Consider the following 16,871-nt stretch of genomic DNA (forward strand, 5'->3'; position numbering starts at 1 on the left):
TAGGCTGCCCAATAAACTAATTAATCTCAATATAAGGAACAGCTAGTTGGTTTTGATGCGGTGCTGTCAGTGTTTCTAGTGTGAGGTTTGGTATTCAGGTGAGACTTGTGTGTGGGGTGAGGAGGAGCAGGCAGAACAGCAAGGTCTCTCTCTTCACTTCAGTGTACGTCAGGATGAGGTGGGAAGTATGCCACATACCGAGCACTTGCCTTTTGGGTCCTCTGAGAAACAGGCAAGTGGGCCTCCAGACTTTAAATATGCATATGTAATGCATGCACTTTAGACATCAATAATAATTGCTGAATGCTATATGTGCTTTCAGTATTAATGAAGAGCCCTATGTTTTGATTTCCCAAGAGTACCCAGCACATGTTCTAGCAATCAAGATGCCTCTTCAGAGCCTTTCTGTTTTCTTCTCTTCTTTCTGTCAACATTGATAGCTTCTGCTTTATTCCCTGTGGTAAGGGAAGGGTGTGAAGCTGTTTTCCAGCATCACTATGTACCTCTGAGAGATCTGAGCAGCTTGAATCTATCCAGCCCCTCCATCCCAGCTGTGAGACTGCAGGCAGCAGCCCAGAGCTTTCTGTACAGCGATCCTCATCCCAAACCATGAGACAACTCCTGATAAATCAAAAATTAATAAAGAGCTGAGCAGGACCTTACCCTACACTGGGATTTCATGGTCTTTAATGGAACTACTTACAGTATAATGATATACTAACAGTCATGGTATAAAGTACTACTCACCCTGAGTAAGGGCTTTGCAAGCCAGCACCAACCTGCCAAGCTTACCTGTTCCCCACTCTATTTAATTAAAAAGCTACTCTTTGTCGTCTGAGTGCAAAACAGACTGGCAGCGGTATCGGTACTTATAACATCAGTTGTGGAGGAAGAAAGTAATTTCTTCCCTCTCAATCTTAATCATTAATCTTCATTAGGATTTTTAGCTTCCGAAAGTGAGTAATAGAAGACATCAGCATAGCGAACAATTTAAAGTGCATCTGCATAAATAATAGAGGTAGTTTGTTGTTTTCATTATAGGTAAAAGCGTGTGTCAGTCGCCAGATGTGTTTGATTCAGACAATATGATTTTCATGCCAACTTTATGATATGTTTGATTTAGGTGAAGTGACTAAAACCTGCTGTTGGGACTGAATTGCTGTTAAACACCAGCTGCAGCTTTTATTTTAATTAATATTGTGAGGAGTAGAATACCTTGCTTTAATTAATGTTAACCCTTTATGGTACTCAGAAAGGTCACAATGACAAAGTGGTTTAAAAGGAAAACAAGAAAATATTCAAAGGTAGTCTAAAAGATATTTCTTCCTCCAAAACATGCTACAAGCTCTCGAGATGTTTTCAACCTTTCCTTTTCCTGCGTTGTATGCATTTTTATTTCCTCCTCACTGTTAAATGAATTATGGGGTGTAGTTAAAGGATACAAGCTAACCCATCTTTTTTAGCAGGATCGATTATTCTAGATTTGCAGAATGAGCAGCTCATAGCTTCTCTGAGTCCCCTTCCAGTCTTTGAAATGGATCTGTGAGTGTCTTATAGATGTGCTGTTGTGCAAATTTTCCTTTATCGGTTTTGAAAATCTGCCCAGTGATTTAGTAGTTTAAATGTGGATCTAAGCATGCAAACTAAAGCTCCAAGCTTTTGAAAGCCTGGGCTTGCATCTTCAAAAGATTCTAATGTGATTATTCCTAACATCTCTTTGTCTGACTACTTCTTACCATTGTTAACTTGCAAATATGTAGGCCAGACTTGGATGGGTGATATCTCAAATGTATTAATCTGTTAGAAATATGGCAAAATAGGGTGGTGAAGAGAAATCCCGTAAATGTCCCCTGTAAATTTAAAGGAAAGACTTCCCCTTGTATTCACTCCCTCAATCAGACAGTAGATAAGCTTATATGGGATCGTGACAGAAACTTCCTTCAGAGATCACAAACTATAGGGCGCCAGTGGATTCAGATGCAAATCCTCAGAAATTAGATTTCATGGGTACTGCTGTTTAAGGAAGCTACCTGTGATTCTGTTGTTTGATAGTTTTTAAAAACATTTTCAAGCAAAGTAAACATAACTTCTGCTATAGGGAACGTATAAATTCATAACTAAAAAACAAAACATAGTTAATGGAATAATCGGCAATCTAAGTGACTTTTGCTCTTAGTGCCTGGAGAAGTTTTGGATAAGAGGCAAGTTATAAGTATAGTTAGATATGTTGGTATTGCAATTGAGAGATGTTTAGCTTATTTTGAACTCCTTAACAGATTTCTTTATGTGTGTTGCTCAAGCAGAGCCGGAATGTCAGCTCTGAGCAAAATAACTTCTACGATCCAGTAACAAGTCAAGTCACACTTACACAGATCGTTGCAGATGACTGGAGTTGCTAAGGTGGTCCCAAAGAAATCATTTAGAAATAGCAATGGGTAGGAAAAAACAAAGGTCTAATTTTGTTTAGAGGAGAAACTTTTACTGATGATGATGATAATCTAGTTTGATTTTTGGATCCAAGGTTGAGTCTCATAGCCAGAAAAATTATAAAGTCTTTTCTTATTATTATTTAATTTTAAATGGGCACTCTTCCTAAATAAACTGCTGGAAGGTATTAACAAGTTCTATGAGCAATGGGACACAGACTAGTTGTATGGATTTTTTTCCTACATTTCCCATATTTCTTTGACTTCACCAAAAATGCAAATTATTCTGAGATCAGTAAAGAAAAAGTGAGGTTTCATATGATGGTATAGAACATTTCTGTTGCATCTCAGACTCTTAAAAAGTAATCAAAGCCTACAAATGTTTTGCTGATACAATGTTTGTAGGTAATGATTAATTACAAATAAAATCATAAATGTGGCAGTGTATCATTTATTAATAGCTTTAACTGTGGCTTTGCGCTTCATCAGTGGCTATACATGCTGTTTGTTCCATTCTTTTAGGAATTAATCATGCAGTAGCTGTGCAGGAACACAGTCCCAGTGAAAACACTCAGTCTGCATTGAAATGATTTTGTTTGCTGTGTTGGGATTTTAGAAGACAGCTTAGTTTAGTTTTCTTGTCTTTCCCTTTGCACTTAGGAACTAAGGCTGATGGAAGTTGTTTCAAAGAAATTAAATAATTGGAGAGACTGGACAAGTTCTGTGCTTTAGTACATTGTGTACATATTATTTGGCAATTTTGCTTTGCCTTTCTCTTTTTTATTTTTATTCTCTTTTTCTGCTAGCCCTTGAGTATGTGCTTTGGTGTGCATGAATGTTTTCCCCAATCTATGAATGAAGTTCAACAAGGCCAAGTGCCGGGTCCTGCACCTGGGGCATAACAACCCCAAGCAGCGCTACAGGCTGGGAGATGAGTGGTTGGAAAGCTGCCTGGCAGAGAAGGACCTGGGAGTACTGGTTGATAGTCGGCTGAGTATGAGCCAGCAGTGTGCTCAGGTGGCCAAGAAGGCCAACAGCATCCTGGCTTGTATAAGAAGCAGCGTGGCCAGCAGGGCTAGGGAAGTGATTGTCCCCCTGTACTCGGCTCTGGTGAGGCCACACCTCGAGTACTGTGTTCAGTTTTGGGCCCCTTGCTACAAGAAGGACATGGAGGTGCTCGAGAGAGTCCAGAGAAGGGCGACAAGGCTGGTGAGGGGTCTGGAGAACAAGTCTTACGAGGAGCGGCTGAGGGAGCTGGGATTGTTCAGCCTGGAGAAGAAGAGGCTCATGGGCGACCTTATCGCTCTCTACAGGTACCTTAAAGGAGGCTGTAGCGAGGTGGGGGTTGGTCTATTCTCCCACGTGCCTGGTGACAGGACGAGGGGGAATGGGCTAAAGTTGTGCCAGGGGAGGTTTAGGTTGGATATTAGGAATAACTTCTTTACTGAAAGGGTTGTTAGGCATTGGAATGGGCTGCCCAGGGAAGTGGTTGAGTCACCATCCCTGGAGGTCTTTAAGAGACGTTTAGATGTAGAGCTTAGTGATATGGTTTAGTGGAGGACTTGTTAGTGTTAGGTCAGAGGTTGGAGTAGGTGATCTTGGAGGTCTCTTCCAACCCAGACGATTCTGTGATTCTGTGATCTCAGCAGTACTGGTCCCTGTTAGTTATGCTAGGTACCCTAATAAACTTCTTTAGGGCAGCGAGAGAGAAACAGTCTCAGCCCCGTGATGGAAGGGTGACAGAACTGTTGCCATTACAAGTGGCACAGGGACACGCATCAACCCCTTCCCCTGTGGCAGAAATAAAGCTGGCTTTAGTTTCCGTCCCCCACTAAATCCACAACTGAATATTATGCTTTGCTTTTGGTTGTGTATAGTACTGGGCAGTGAGTCCCAGTCCAGACAGGGGCTCATGGATGCCACCACATTGGCAGCTATGACCATTATCATCATGAAAACAGCTGCTGTAATAAGCAGCTGCTGCAGTGCCATTACCTGCTGAGGGGTTCAATCACTATTTGTTTTCACTGTAGTAAAAGTATGTAGTTGACATGGCAACGTGATTTGTGACACATGCCAATTGATTGGTTTTTCCACTGGAGGAAAGTCCCTGTGTCTTTGAAATCATATGTAGCAGCTGTTCTGCTCCACTGATGATTACAAGCGCATATATAGCCATAAATGCCTGCATTGTTTGTCTCCTTTAGTGATCAGGAAATGTTTAGCCCTGGTGTGAAGGGCTGCAACTCCATTGATTCAGTGTAGTTTAATCTACCAGTGCTTATGGCTTCCCTCGCAGAAACTCCCACGAGACTTTTTCTGCTAAAGCTTTTGTTGTTTAAAATAAAGTGGATGGTATTTTTCATGGACAGCTGATGAAATGAGCTTTATGTGAAATCTGGAATGATATATTTGCTGGTGAAGGACTTGATCCTGCAAAGTGTCTATTAAGCATGCAAGTACTACTGCTGATTTCTACTGGACTGCCTCTCGCAGTGAAGTTAAGATTTTGCTTAGTGCATTTTCTGAAGAAAGCCATTGCTGTGCACATTGCCACGCTGAGGCACAATTAAGGGTGGTTAAAGTGACTTGCTTTGCAGTGAAATGGAACAGTGCAGAATTTGGTCATGTCACTGTAGAGAAGCTGGCAATTCAGTGATTGATTTAAGAGCTCAGTTTGATTTTTCATAATTTTGAAGAAAGTCAAAGAGATGCACAAATTATAACCATGGACCAAATTCTTCTGAAGTCTGAAGATATTAGACGTGGAACTAAACCTGCTTTCCTTTAAATATTCCCTGTCCTGAGGCTACTGCCATTCCAGCAATACTTTGAACAGTCTTATTGGCCTCACTCTTAGAGGTAATCTTTAAAGTGGCCTGTATTTTCATTTATGTATTTTACATCCAGTTTAACAGATGCTAGTAACAGTCCTATATGTACTGGCAACAAATGCTTGAAATTCATAGAAATGTTTCCTTTTTTTGGGGGGGGGAGGGGGGGGTTGGCTATGGATATTTACTTTTTAGGCTCACAACTGCTTAAGGTAGGTCTATTCTAATGTTATCTCACTATTAGCTAATATATTGCTTTTTTACAATATAATTGAAGGCTTACTGATTACTGGCTGCACTGGTGTTTAGGAGGACTACCTGTTATTTTTTTATTATTTTTTAAGTGGGCTTGTGCTTTTATAACTTGGATTTAGTAAGACAATGAAATTTTTCACACAAGCCTCTGATTAATTGAGACTATCATCAACTAGTGGCAAATTCTATCTATAACAGATTTTTATTTTTTTTTTGTCTTCAACCAGCTAAACTTCAACTTGGGTAGACCAGCTCTAGAGAATGTTTTTACATGGAAGTTTGAACTCAGGTTCAGATGTCTTAAGACATTTTCAATCCACCCATAAATCTTCCTTAAAACTAGAGATCCAAAGACCAAAGTTTGGTATCTGTGCATAATGGACTAGGGCCCAAGTCCTTTGCCTTGGTGCTCCATAAATGGATATTAAAAGTAAAGAGGACTCAGGTTCTGAACTGAGGGATCTTCTGTTCATATGTGTTTAAAACCATAAATTAGCCATGCCAGCGCACTACAGCCCACAACCTTGATTCAGCTTCACTTCCAAAGATTTTCCAGTTTTGCTCTTGCTTGCCTCAAATGCCAGCTGTTTTCTCACTGGAGACATGTACAAAGGAGCAGCTGATACTGCAAAGCTTGCCTGGCTTCAAAGTCTCTCTGTCTCTTGGTGGTTAGGCTGTGTGGTCATCAGCAACAAACGCCATTTTCTCATTTGTTCTTACTCTCTTGGCAAACATATCCATGGATGGTCTAGTGCTGAGCAATTTTGTATCTCAAAATGTGAACACTTCTGCAGTTCACAGAGCATTCTCTTTCAAGCCTTTGCTTTCCACTATTGATAATTTATCAAAAAAATCTATTTTCAGATAGGATTTTATTTGCTAGGTTTCAGCTCATAGGTAGTTCTTGGGTTTACACTGTCAGTATAAGGTGGTCAAATCAATTCAGCTACTGTCATTTATACTTAGAAGTGTAGTGGATTTACGTTTTTCCCCAATGTGTAAAATACAAATTTCCCTCCAATACATGCTGTTGACAAAACTCATAGTTAGGAACTGCAGGAGTATTTAATTCTGTAGATGTCATTAATTTCCAGGTTTTGAAAAAATTTTGAAAGAAAATAATTTCAAGGTATTTAAAAAGCAGAAATTTAGGACTTGTGGCGTACATTTTTCATATCTATTTCTAAGGCTTCATTTACGTAAAGCAGCTTAAAACTCATCTTCTGCAGGTTGCTTTATCTTAATGGCAGCCGTCACCTAAAATATTATGCTACATTGAGCAATAATCTTAGAGAAGTGGCTTCCCTAGGTAAAATAAGAACATAGCTTTCCCTGCCAAATATGGTAAAGCACTGTGTTTTAATATTTCTGTATGATTTAGGCATTAATATTGATGAAGAAGATCAATTATTTTAGTGGAGAGGAATTATTTATATTGCATTGTTTTCAAAATGTATGTAGTGATATGACGGGAGAGGTTATTCTAAAGTGTGCTCCCAACCTGGAAAAGCAAGGACAGAGTGCTGATTACTACTTTTATGTCTAACCTCAAGCTATATTATTTCTACTGGTGTATGTGTAGATGAACAAACAGAGGCTAAGCATGAAAAATATTGCATCATTTTAAAATAATACTGTGGGTTCAGAAACTGCTGAAATACTAACTTTCCTTAAGTAATAGCAGACTGGAAAAATCCCCAGTTTTACAGTGTCAGAACATTGGTGGTGGTGAATGCTAATGAGAAACTACCTCAGAATCAAGGAGCTGCCACTATGCCCATTATGGTTTCTTTAAGGCTGAAGTCAAGATAAAATGTTACATTTATTACTGTAGTATAGAAGAGGATTAAATCATGACATAGCTCTGCCAGGTAATTAACTTGTTTAAAGTAATGGATTTTACACATAGGGTTACAGATGTGCAACATTCTCCAAACTTTTTTTTTTTAAAAAAAGAAGAGAATGGTAAGGTTGGGGGAAAATTCAATAGGTATTTCTTGACTTAAAGTAAGTAAATAAATAAATAACAGTCATCGTTACTATGAAAAAATATATATATTAAATATTTAAAAAAAAAGGTTTTGAAATGAAAGACACCGGTTGTCTTTCTGTGTTGTTTTGTTGTTCTTTGTTTTGGTTTTGTTTTGTTTCTTTGCAGTTTTGTTTGTTTGTGTTTTTATTTTTAATACCTTGATCATATCTGATGATTCTGAGTAACAGTTTTGGGTGAAACAGCCCTGCAGCCTTACAACTGAGGCTGCAGTTTTATAAATTGAGTTAATTGATCAGCAGTTACTTAACAGTACCCGGTGACAGGTTTAGTCTGTCACTTAGACAGGATTTGTTCATATTATTCATCCAGAAATTATTTTATTTATAGCAGTTCTAGAGTAAAATAAAGCTATACTGGCAAAACCTTTTTAGGCTATATATCTACAGCTACACTACTCTTTTAATGGTCAGAAAGCATCTCCAAAAAGTGTAACTTAGCCAGTATTTTTATCGTGGCAATTATTTCTAGTGGTCTAATTATAAATGTTAGTACAACTATAGCCTGAATGTTTGTTCCACAGCATATGGTTTATGTCAATATGTTTCTAAAAAATAAAACAAATGGTTTTCAGTTGACTCTACATGAAGCAATTTCAACTCCACTGGAAATTATTTATCTATTGTAGCATTTATCTTGCAGGCATTATTGCACTGGTTAAACATTTCAGCTGGTAATACAGTTCTGAAGGACAACATTTTTGTTTAGATAGACCACAGGTACATTTACTTAAATCAATTGGTTTACATGTACTTGCCAATTATAGTAATCGCACAGTGGATGTATTTATCTACAAATTGAAGGTCAGCTCCTATAACTGTAAGTGTGGAACATTGGCTTTTTCTGCTTTACTAGTTTTATCTTTAATCACACTTACAGAGAGCCCTTAATGGGTTGTGAGATCCAATAATTGAGGTGGCAAGGTTAATGGGGCATTTTGTTATGCTACACATTTTTGTTGCAAATAATTTTATATATTAAATACGTGAAATCTTTGCCATAGGAAAGTGAGCCAAGAATTGGAGTTGCTAACAAAGGTGGTTTCAGCTGATGGCTGGTCACAAAAATGAAAGAAGTCAAAGAACAAAGAGAGCAGCCTGCGATGCTAAGATATAACCACTCTCTGAAAGCTGGCAGTGAATGATTTTGTCTAGTGATGGAAGATCTGGGGAAGTTAAAATAACAATGTTTAGAACCTATGCTTGTGATTATCTTAATTAATCCCCTAAAAGATAGGAGATACTAATATCCATTCCATGTCTTTTATTTATGTGACCTTACCCACCATACCCAGATCTTTTGATCACTTCTCCAGCTTTGGAGATGCTGAGCATTGTTTCCACTTTAGTGCAGAAATAAAATTTACATAGAGACAAAGAAATCTTTTATGCAGAATAAGATCCATTGTCTAGAGCATTCCCTGTCAGGACAATTTCTGAGATAATTTTGGCCAAGTGGTCCGCTTGGTAAAGATATAAGGTTATTTTCTCACCCAGTCATCGTCCTTCTGAATTTATGCTACAGGAACAACTCGCAAGCTTGGTTACCTGCTGCAACCCTAGCCGTGTCCTTTAGTGATCTTGTGTCTCTCAGAAGACATTTCCAATGTTGGCCATAGTACAGAGAATTTCCTCTGTCAGGAGCTGTTCTTATAATACATCAAATGGGGCACTGCAAGGAAGGTGCATGCAATCCTTAGGACATGCAGCATTCCAAATTATCTCTTCTAGGAAAACTCTGCCAGCTAAAGGGATGGTAGTTGTCTTCTTCACAGCACCCAAGCAAAGTCTGTGCTTCCCTCCCTGCCACCTGCGCTGATTACCTGCTTACTGGGCCAGCAAAGCACTTGATTTACACCCAGAATTTGCTCAATGTGCACTGCAATGTTTAGAGAATTGAAGAAAATGTGCTGTTCAAAAAGCAAGATGTACTGTGCTTTTGTACAGCACTGATTGTCAATAAAATGTAATATAGCTAAAACAAAAGTAGTGGTTGTCAATAAAGTATGATTTAGCTAAAACAAAAGGCACATTTCTGTCAAAAAGCTTCCACTGTAATAAAGGCAATAGAAGTGGTCTAGATATTCACATTATGACACATTATGAAAACTAGAGTTGTTTTTTTAATGTTCAAACTCTCATGTGCAAATTTTCAAACAGAATGGCAGCATGAATAGTAGACATTTGTAAAGTTGTTAGCAGCTGAAAGTTGTGTTAAAGAACATTAATTAAAAATGCTTCTGCTAGTATGCTTCTGTATATGTGCTTCTACAGGTACTGAAATCTGTACATCAAACTCTGAAAAGGGTTGCCACAGAAACCCTCCTGTGTGTATCGAGTACCTTTCTTAGTCATTTGTACATAAAATGTGTCTTTTAACAGTCAGATCGTCCATTCCCAGGATATAAGCAATTCCCTGTGATATGATGAAATTTATTTTAAAAAATAAAAAGGAACTAAATGTAGCATGTCATCATTTAGATCAAGACTGGAGGAAAAATGGTCCTGTTCAGTGAAATGTACCGGAAACATTTAGGAGATCAGAATATGTTTCAGTACTGTTAAACAAAGAAAGAGAAAGGATTGGCACGAATTCTCTCATTTTCATTAGAATTTTTAATATCCAGCAACCTCCAGGGCTTTCATTTGTATTTTACCAAAGGGGTATATACAGTGAAAGAAACAACAGGTCTGGGTTTTGATGCAACTCCCAGAGTTAGCCCAAATCTGCAAGCGTGCGGCATATAGAGAGAAGACCTGCTCACAGTCTTACTTAAAGCTGCTTAACAGCTTAAAATGATAAAAAGTCCTTAACACAATTTAAGAATTTAAACCACTTAAAATGTTAGAAACAGCTTGTGAGTTGGAAGGGTTTTTCTTTGGCGACGGAACTGGCAGACTCTCACAGTGCCTGCAGGTAAAGTGGCCCTTCGGGACCAAACCTGGGAGGCCTGCAGGTGACATGACAGAGAAGATGGAAGAGATCTCTAAATATTTGTACGTGGGTTTTATGTGGTTTTATGTCTATGTGCCTTGATTGCTGTGCTTTAAATAGCGTTGTGTGGAACGTTGCAGTGGTGTAAGGTGTAACTAGTGGGATGGCCCCAGTGAAAAAGGGAAGAGGGTGGCAGAAAAATACTGTCTGTGGCAAGTCTTCAGCTGTGGAAAACAGCTTCAGATCATGGGCCAAAGGAAGACTGCCTGGGAGCATTTTGAAGAGATCTTCTGCAGGAGCTGCCAGACAAAATGTTTTTCTTTTACGGTTCCAAGAGTTGGCATCGGGTGGGAGGTGGCATGAGTGGGCCTTTCAGATGTTTTGAAGAGGATTTTTTTTTTTTAAATGAAAGGTTGTTTTGGGAAAAAGGAATTGGGTGAGAGAGGCAAGAGGGGTTGTTTTAGTTTAATCTCACCCAGACTTAGTTGGTAGCTCATATGAGAAGCATCAGAAGTAATCGTTATTATGTGAAGTTATATATTTCTAAAACAAATTCTTATTTATGAGATTTAGCTTACTCCCTGCTGCCTCATGTGATGGTCAATGGTTGAATGTGCATTTGTGTGTGTATGCACAGATGGAAAATACTGTACCATTGCAGAAAGTGAGACTTGGGGACAAAGGAAGGGGGCACACGAATGGAAATCAGTGCCTCGTAGAAAACTGATCGAATGCTTCTTTTGATGGCAGTGATGCCCCTTTAAATGTTTTGAAACGGCTTGGCTTGGTTTTCAGTGACAGAGGCAGTGATTTACACCCTTCTGTGCAGAAAAGGCTGTAAAACAGGAGTGAATTACATTCTGTACAATTTTAAAATAAATGATGCATTCACAGTCACTCAGGTTGAGGCCCATTTACACTTCCAGAGCAGTATGATGATGAGTAAATGAAAGCTAGACCTGTGTGTGAATGAAAAATGTCTGTTTTACCAGTGGCTGTGAAAAGACAGAGAAAGAGATGGTGACTAAGACTTACTGGAAATTGGAACCCAGACTTTTATTTGTTTGTTTAAAACAGTGATATTGATTTGGAGTCAGATGGAGTATTGGTGTAACTACAAACCAATCCCACTGAGTTCTGTGACATATTGCTAGTGATGCTAGGTGTTTATATTTGCATTCTTAGTTTTATCCTGTGCTTGAGGAGGTCTGTATTACACTCCCTTCTTGTGCAAACCTGGCACAATAATGTTTAACGTGGATATTATCTAACAAAAAAAAATCTTTACTGAGGTAAAAAAGAGGTCAGGTATAATTAATGTCATATGATCTCAATTCAATTAAATTACTCTTTGGTTTTCCTTTATGATGAAGGCAAGAGATGTGCAAATTCTACTTGGTATGGTTAAGTTCGTTTTGACTAAAGACAGACATATAAACCACTTAATGAATTAAATTTCAGTCATGTGTTACGTAACACTAATATCTCAATATTGCTTGAATTTCAGAACATTTCAGGATTTGTCCAAACAAATGGATATATCTTACGGTACAGTCAGGGATTCAGCAGTGTATGAATACTTTAAAGCAAAAGGGACAAACCCTCTGGAGCAGGATAACACATTTGCTGAACTGTGGAGGACAATCAGTAAGAATAATGGGGCAGATAATTGTGTATCGAACCCTTCTGAAGGCATCAGAAAGGTAAGACTGGATTACAGGGTTCTTTATTTAATTTTTGTGCTGCATCAATGCTGTTTGCATGAAGTTAATAATGTTAAGTCCCATTAATGCAATTACACTGTAACTTCAAACAAAAATATCCTTATCTAAAGTTTCTTTTAGTAACTCAATGGCAAATAAGAAGCATATTCTGGAGTCATGGTTTTGAATTTAAGTACTTTAGCTCTGCCTAAATCTCCCGTATTAAGGTCCTTCTTTGGCTCTGGCCATAAGGCTTCTAGCTTTCTTGGGTGCTCTGGAAATACTCATCTTCAATATCATTCTTTGTATTATCCAGGTAATGACACTTGTCCTTTGCTCGCTTATGTGTGTGTTTGTTCATTTTGTTTTGTTTTGTTTTGTTTTTACCTGAGGATTAAACTAGGTATTAGAAACATGAGCAAAAATTAAGAGATTCACTGAAAATGTACTAATTTTTCTTAGAACAGGAATTTCATGCAAAATGTTGTTTATTCCAGGCTTAAAAAAATAAAATTAAAATTTTAAAAATATATATATGCATATACTCTTTTACCTGTCAGCATGCTTTCACCTAGCTTTAATTTCTCTCATATATGACCGTGGCAATTTTTTTTGGTGAAACTGAGCATTGATGTTGGAATCAAGGTCTGATATATATATAGTAGCTTGGGATTCTATATGCTTGTGCTTAGTCCTGTGATGAACAGCCCCGGGTGAGATTAGGAAAATACAAGTGTCCACACTTTTTCTGGCACCCTTAGTTTGCCACTCTTCCTGTCTGCTTTCCATCTTGTAGCTCAGCAAATACAGGTAGTAAATAACATCAAACCACATGTGTCTGGGAGTACTTTATGGCAGAAGGTACACAAAAGTAGTCAGTGAAAGTTTAATGTGCTTCTCCTTTAGAGAAAAGTGTCTCCTTTATTTGTCAATTGATTTTTTTTTTCATGAAACAACAGCTGTTATTAAAGTCTTGATTATTTGATCAGATTTACTCTGTCGTCAATGAAACACTGATTTGGAACAAATATATAATTAGTTCCTCATGCTTTGTAAGTGAGAAATAAGAATGTTTTGGGGCTTCGGTTCTTTTATTCTTTAGAATTTTTTCTCAATAGTCATAGGGAAAGCATCCACAATTTACTGGGTTTTACAATGCCATTACAGGGCTGAACACAGTGACAAAGGCCATTTCATTTCCCAAATCAAAGTCCTTTAACATAAAATTCCCAATTGTTTGTGTGGTTTCTGGATAAAATCCTTATTTTATGGGAGAAAGACTTTTGCCTCTCCCAGTAAAGGAATATTTAGTCAACAGTTTCGGTTCACCCTCCTTTTTCTCTCAGTTCCTAGCTGAGCTTCCTAAAGCTCTATGCACTTTGCTTAAAAACCCTTTCTTCCTCTGTACAAGGCAGAAACCTGGCTATAGCCAAGTCTGTGGTGTTTTTTTTTGTTTGTTTGTTTGTTTGTTTTTAATCTGCTCATCATTTTGTGAAAATGAAACTTCCATTTCGAGACTTTCTAAACATTTAAAAGGAAGTAGAAATAGTGCAAATAGTGCTGTTAAGTACTTATCTATGTAACGTGGCATTAAATACAATAATAAAACAAATTACCTTAGGAAAAGGCACATTATTTTACTTCTTTTTATGTTTTGTTTTTTTATTTTGTTACCGTTCTTATGTCAGCGGACAGTCTCTAGCAGTGAGACTATAAATACTCTTATTCTGTAAGCCAGTTGTATGCTGCCATTTATTATAGATAGATTTGGCTAAGCCTTAAATATGGCTGTAGACTGGCAAGCTGTTTAGACTACCAACTGCATTGTCTTTAGGGAGCTGGCTTCTCTGCCTCATGTAAGTGATAATAACTTTTTTATATTAAGTTTGATTTTAATATTGTAGGGTGATTTTTATGTAACTTGATCAGCTCATTCAATTAATGTCAACGACAACCAAATTTACTTCAGTCCCCAAAGCTGACCAAAGCTGCTATTTGATTAGACACATAAATTGGGTTTAATATTTAATAACATTGTCAGCTGAACACTTGTGTTTATAGTTTAAATGTCACTCCTGCTAGCTCATTGAGCTTTTTGAATAGAGACAAGTTATCCATATAAAATATTATGGTTAGAAATTCTGTCTTTCTAAAGAAGAAATGATGTCAGCAAGGGAAATTGGACTTGCCATCCGTAAACACATACTGCTGCATGAAAGGGATGTAAATGTACCTTAAAAAATGTATTGTATCGGAAAAGGAAAGTCTAAATCCCTCTAGCATATAAAGATACCTTAGTCATTTCTCTGAATGAGGATTTGCCTGACACAATGAAAAAAAACCACAACCATATTACTCTTTCTCCTCTCCTCCCCCTTTCCATTTTCTTCATACAGCAACACAGTGCAGCTGCAGTTACAAAAAGAATGCTGCTTTGATGCAAAATGGGAGAGTATTGCTTATTTATGGTACAGGCAGGTATTTCAGTTGTTTGTCTCAGTTCGATTTACTTCTCTTCATTTCCAGGAGATGTTCCTACTCCCTTTGACTGGCTAAAAACAAAAGGACAATAGTGGAAGAAAGTCCTGAAAGCTTTTGTGGCATTTAGTTGCCATGGAAGAGGTTGCTTTTTCAGACAGCACAGTCCCTGTAGCCACAGTGACCATCTCCCATTGTCAAGGCACAGCTTTTTCAACACAAATACAGCCACGGAGAGGGCATTAATGTGCTGCAAAGTCATGTAAGCGACAGAAATACATTTCAGAGCTGAGGGTACAAGTTGCTTTGTTGTACTCCCAAGGCAATTGAAAGTGGTCATTGTAGATGTAAAATGTCCTCCTCTTCATAAATGTCTCTGCATAGACTAAGAGGTGGTTGCCAGACAAATCACAAGTCCACACAAAATGCTATTTTGCCACTTGAGTTTTCTGGTACTACAGAAGGAGATTGACTAATGCTGTTGTATGGAAAGTTTCTTTCTGGGTCAAGCTATAGCCAGGAACTCTCAGAAGTGTGCTGTGGGTAGCTCTTGCAGCCTTATCAGTGTTGGTTTGGGAACAGCATATGTTCCTAATCCAATTGCAAATCTGAATAAATTGTTTGCAAAATACCCCGTGGCAGTCGGTTCTTTAGGATAATTATTTGTTATCATGACTTTCCAAATGACTTGTAGCTTTTTTCATTGCGAGCAGCCATTTTTGCTTTGAAAGAATGAAATGATATGGTCCCTATATACTCCCACATACATCTTTTTATATATATACATGAGAGAATTAAATTGTTATTGTTGTGTTTTTCAAAAGCTTTCCTTTGATGGAGACAGTTTGTTCCCCTGTCCAATCAATTTGGTGCCAAAATTGCTCTGAATCCGTTCTTTTCCTCCTGTGTATTGCTTTTGATGAAGTGATCAAATCCAAGTACAGTACAAAATGTGAATGTATCATTGATTTATGCAATAACACAGTAAGAGTTTATTCCTTCCCTTTTTGCTTCCTTCAAAAAGTTTCTCTTCTTTAATGAACAATAAATATTGAGATCTTTTCTTGTTGAACAAGCACCTCTCCATTTTTAGAGTACAAGTAATTTAAAAGTACAAGTAATTTAAAAGTTCAATGAATAGGATTTTCTGAAGTCTTTTTTCCTATATGGTCCACGCTGAATTTTGCATTGTGAATTGTTGTGGCTCATCAGTGTGTTTTCATGGGTCCTCATAAATTTCTTCATTTCTTGACCTACCAGCCTTTGGAGTAAAAGCAAATGCCCAAATATATTACATCTTGCAGCCCAACTATATTACATCCTGTAGTGGCTCCTAATTATATTAATTTTTTAAAGAATTTCAACAAAATTAAATGACATGTTTTCTCTTTTGTAAAACTCTGTTGCTTCTCTTATATCATTTTTAAACAGAAAATAAATGTTATCTGAGCCTGTTTTTGAACCGTTGCTCTAGTAACAATGCAAAGGTCACTTTTTGATATTTCTGTGGTACCAGCCACATAATGGGATCAGCTATCATGACACTTCATTTTTGGCTGTAGATTAATGATGAATGTAGCATTATTCCACTTTTTTCTTCAGTGTGGTAGCTTCCTCCAAAGTTTCAGATGAATCACAGACATATCAGTGATGAACTTGAAGTTCATCTCATTTCAAGTTTTATTATTTCTTACCAAGTTTTCTTGAAAAAAAACATAATTTTACAGTCAGTAAACCAGGGTCCTTTGAAAAATATTCTTCCATCTCCCTCCATGTTGAAGAATAACATTATGAGATTGGCTACTGCTTTTCAGAAGTATTACTGTTCTCCTTCTGGTCCTTCTATCTAGGAGGCAATCTTTCTTGGCCTTTTCATTTTTCATGATTGTGAAGAAAAATTTTAATGCAAGTTTCTTTTTCTCTGAAATCTGTTTTCTTAAACCTCTTGAATCAAAGATAAATCTGGTGTCTTTGGTGTTAACCACTACAGTAGTTCCAACTGGGTGGAAGAAATGAGTGCTTCTTTGGCTGAATTTCTGTTAAAGATGTTTTTGAAAGTTTAACTCTGAGTTATTTCTGTTTTGTTCTGCAATATGCCTGCATGCTGAGAGTCACAAAAAGGCCATAGAAAAGGAGGAGAATATCAAAGCCAATTTGAAGTCTAAAGTATAAATTGTATCTTATTATTCTG

General features: G+C 37.5%; 1 protein-coding gene across 9 annotated transcripts in view; it reads left to right on the plus strand.

The window, feature by feature from the left end:
• GRID1 (glutamate ionotropic receptor delta type subunit 1) overlaps window positions 1–16,871 on the plus strand; it is a 597,690-nt gene that overhangs the window by 557,643 nt on the left and 23,176 nt on the right. For all 9 annotated transcript variants that reach the window (XM_040563453.1, XM_040563448.1, XM_040563450.1 and 6 more), the window contains one exon: window positions 12,007–12,202. In XM_040563453.1, the coding sequence (XP_040419387.1) occupies window positions 12,007–12,202 (196 nt within the window). The remainder of the gene's footprint in view (window positions 1–12,006; window positions 12,203–16,871) is intronic.

The sequence above is a fragment of the Cygnus olor genome, chromosome 7 (assembly GCF_009769625.2).
Source record: "Cygnus olor isolate bCygOlo1 chromosome 7, bCygOlo1.pri.v2, whole genome shotgun sequence".
In the NCBI taxonomy this organism is placed as follows: Eukaryota; Metazoa; Chordata; class Aves; order Anseriformes; family Anatidae; genus Cygnus; species Cygnus olor.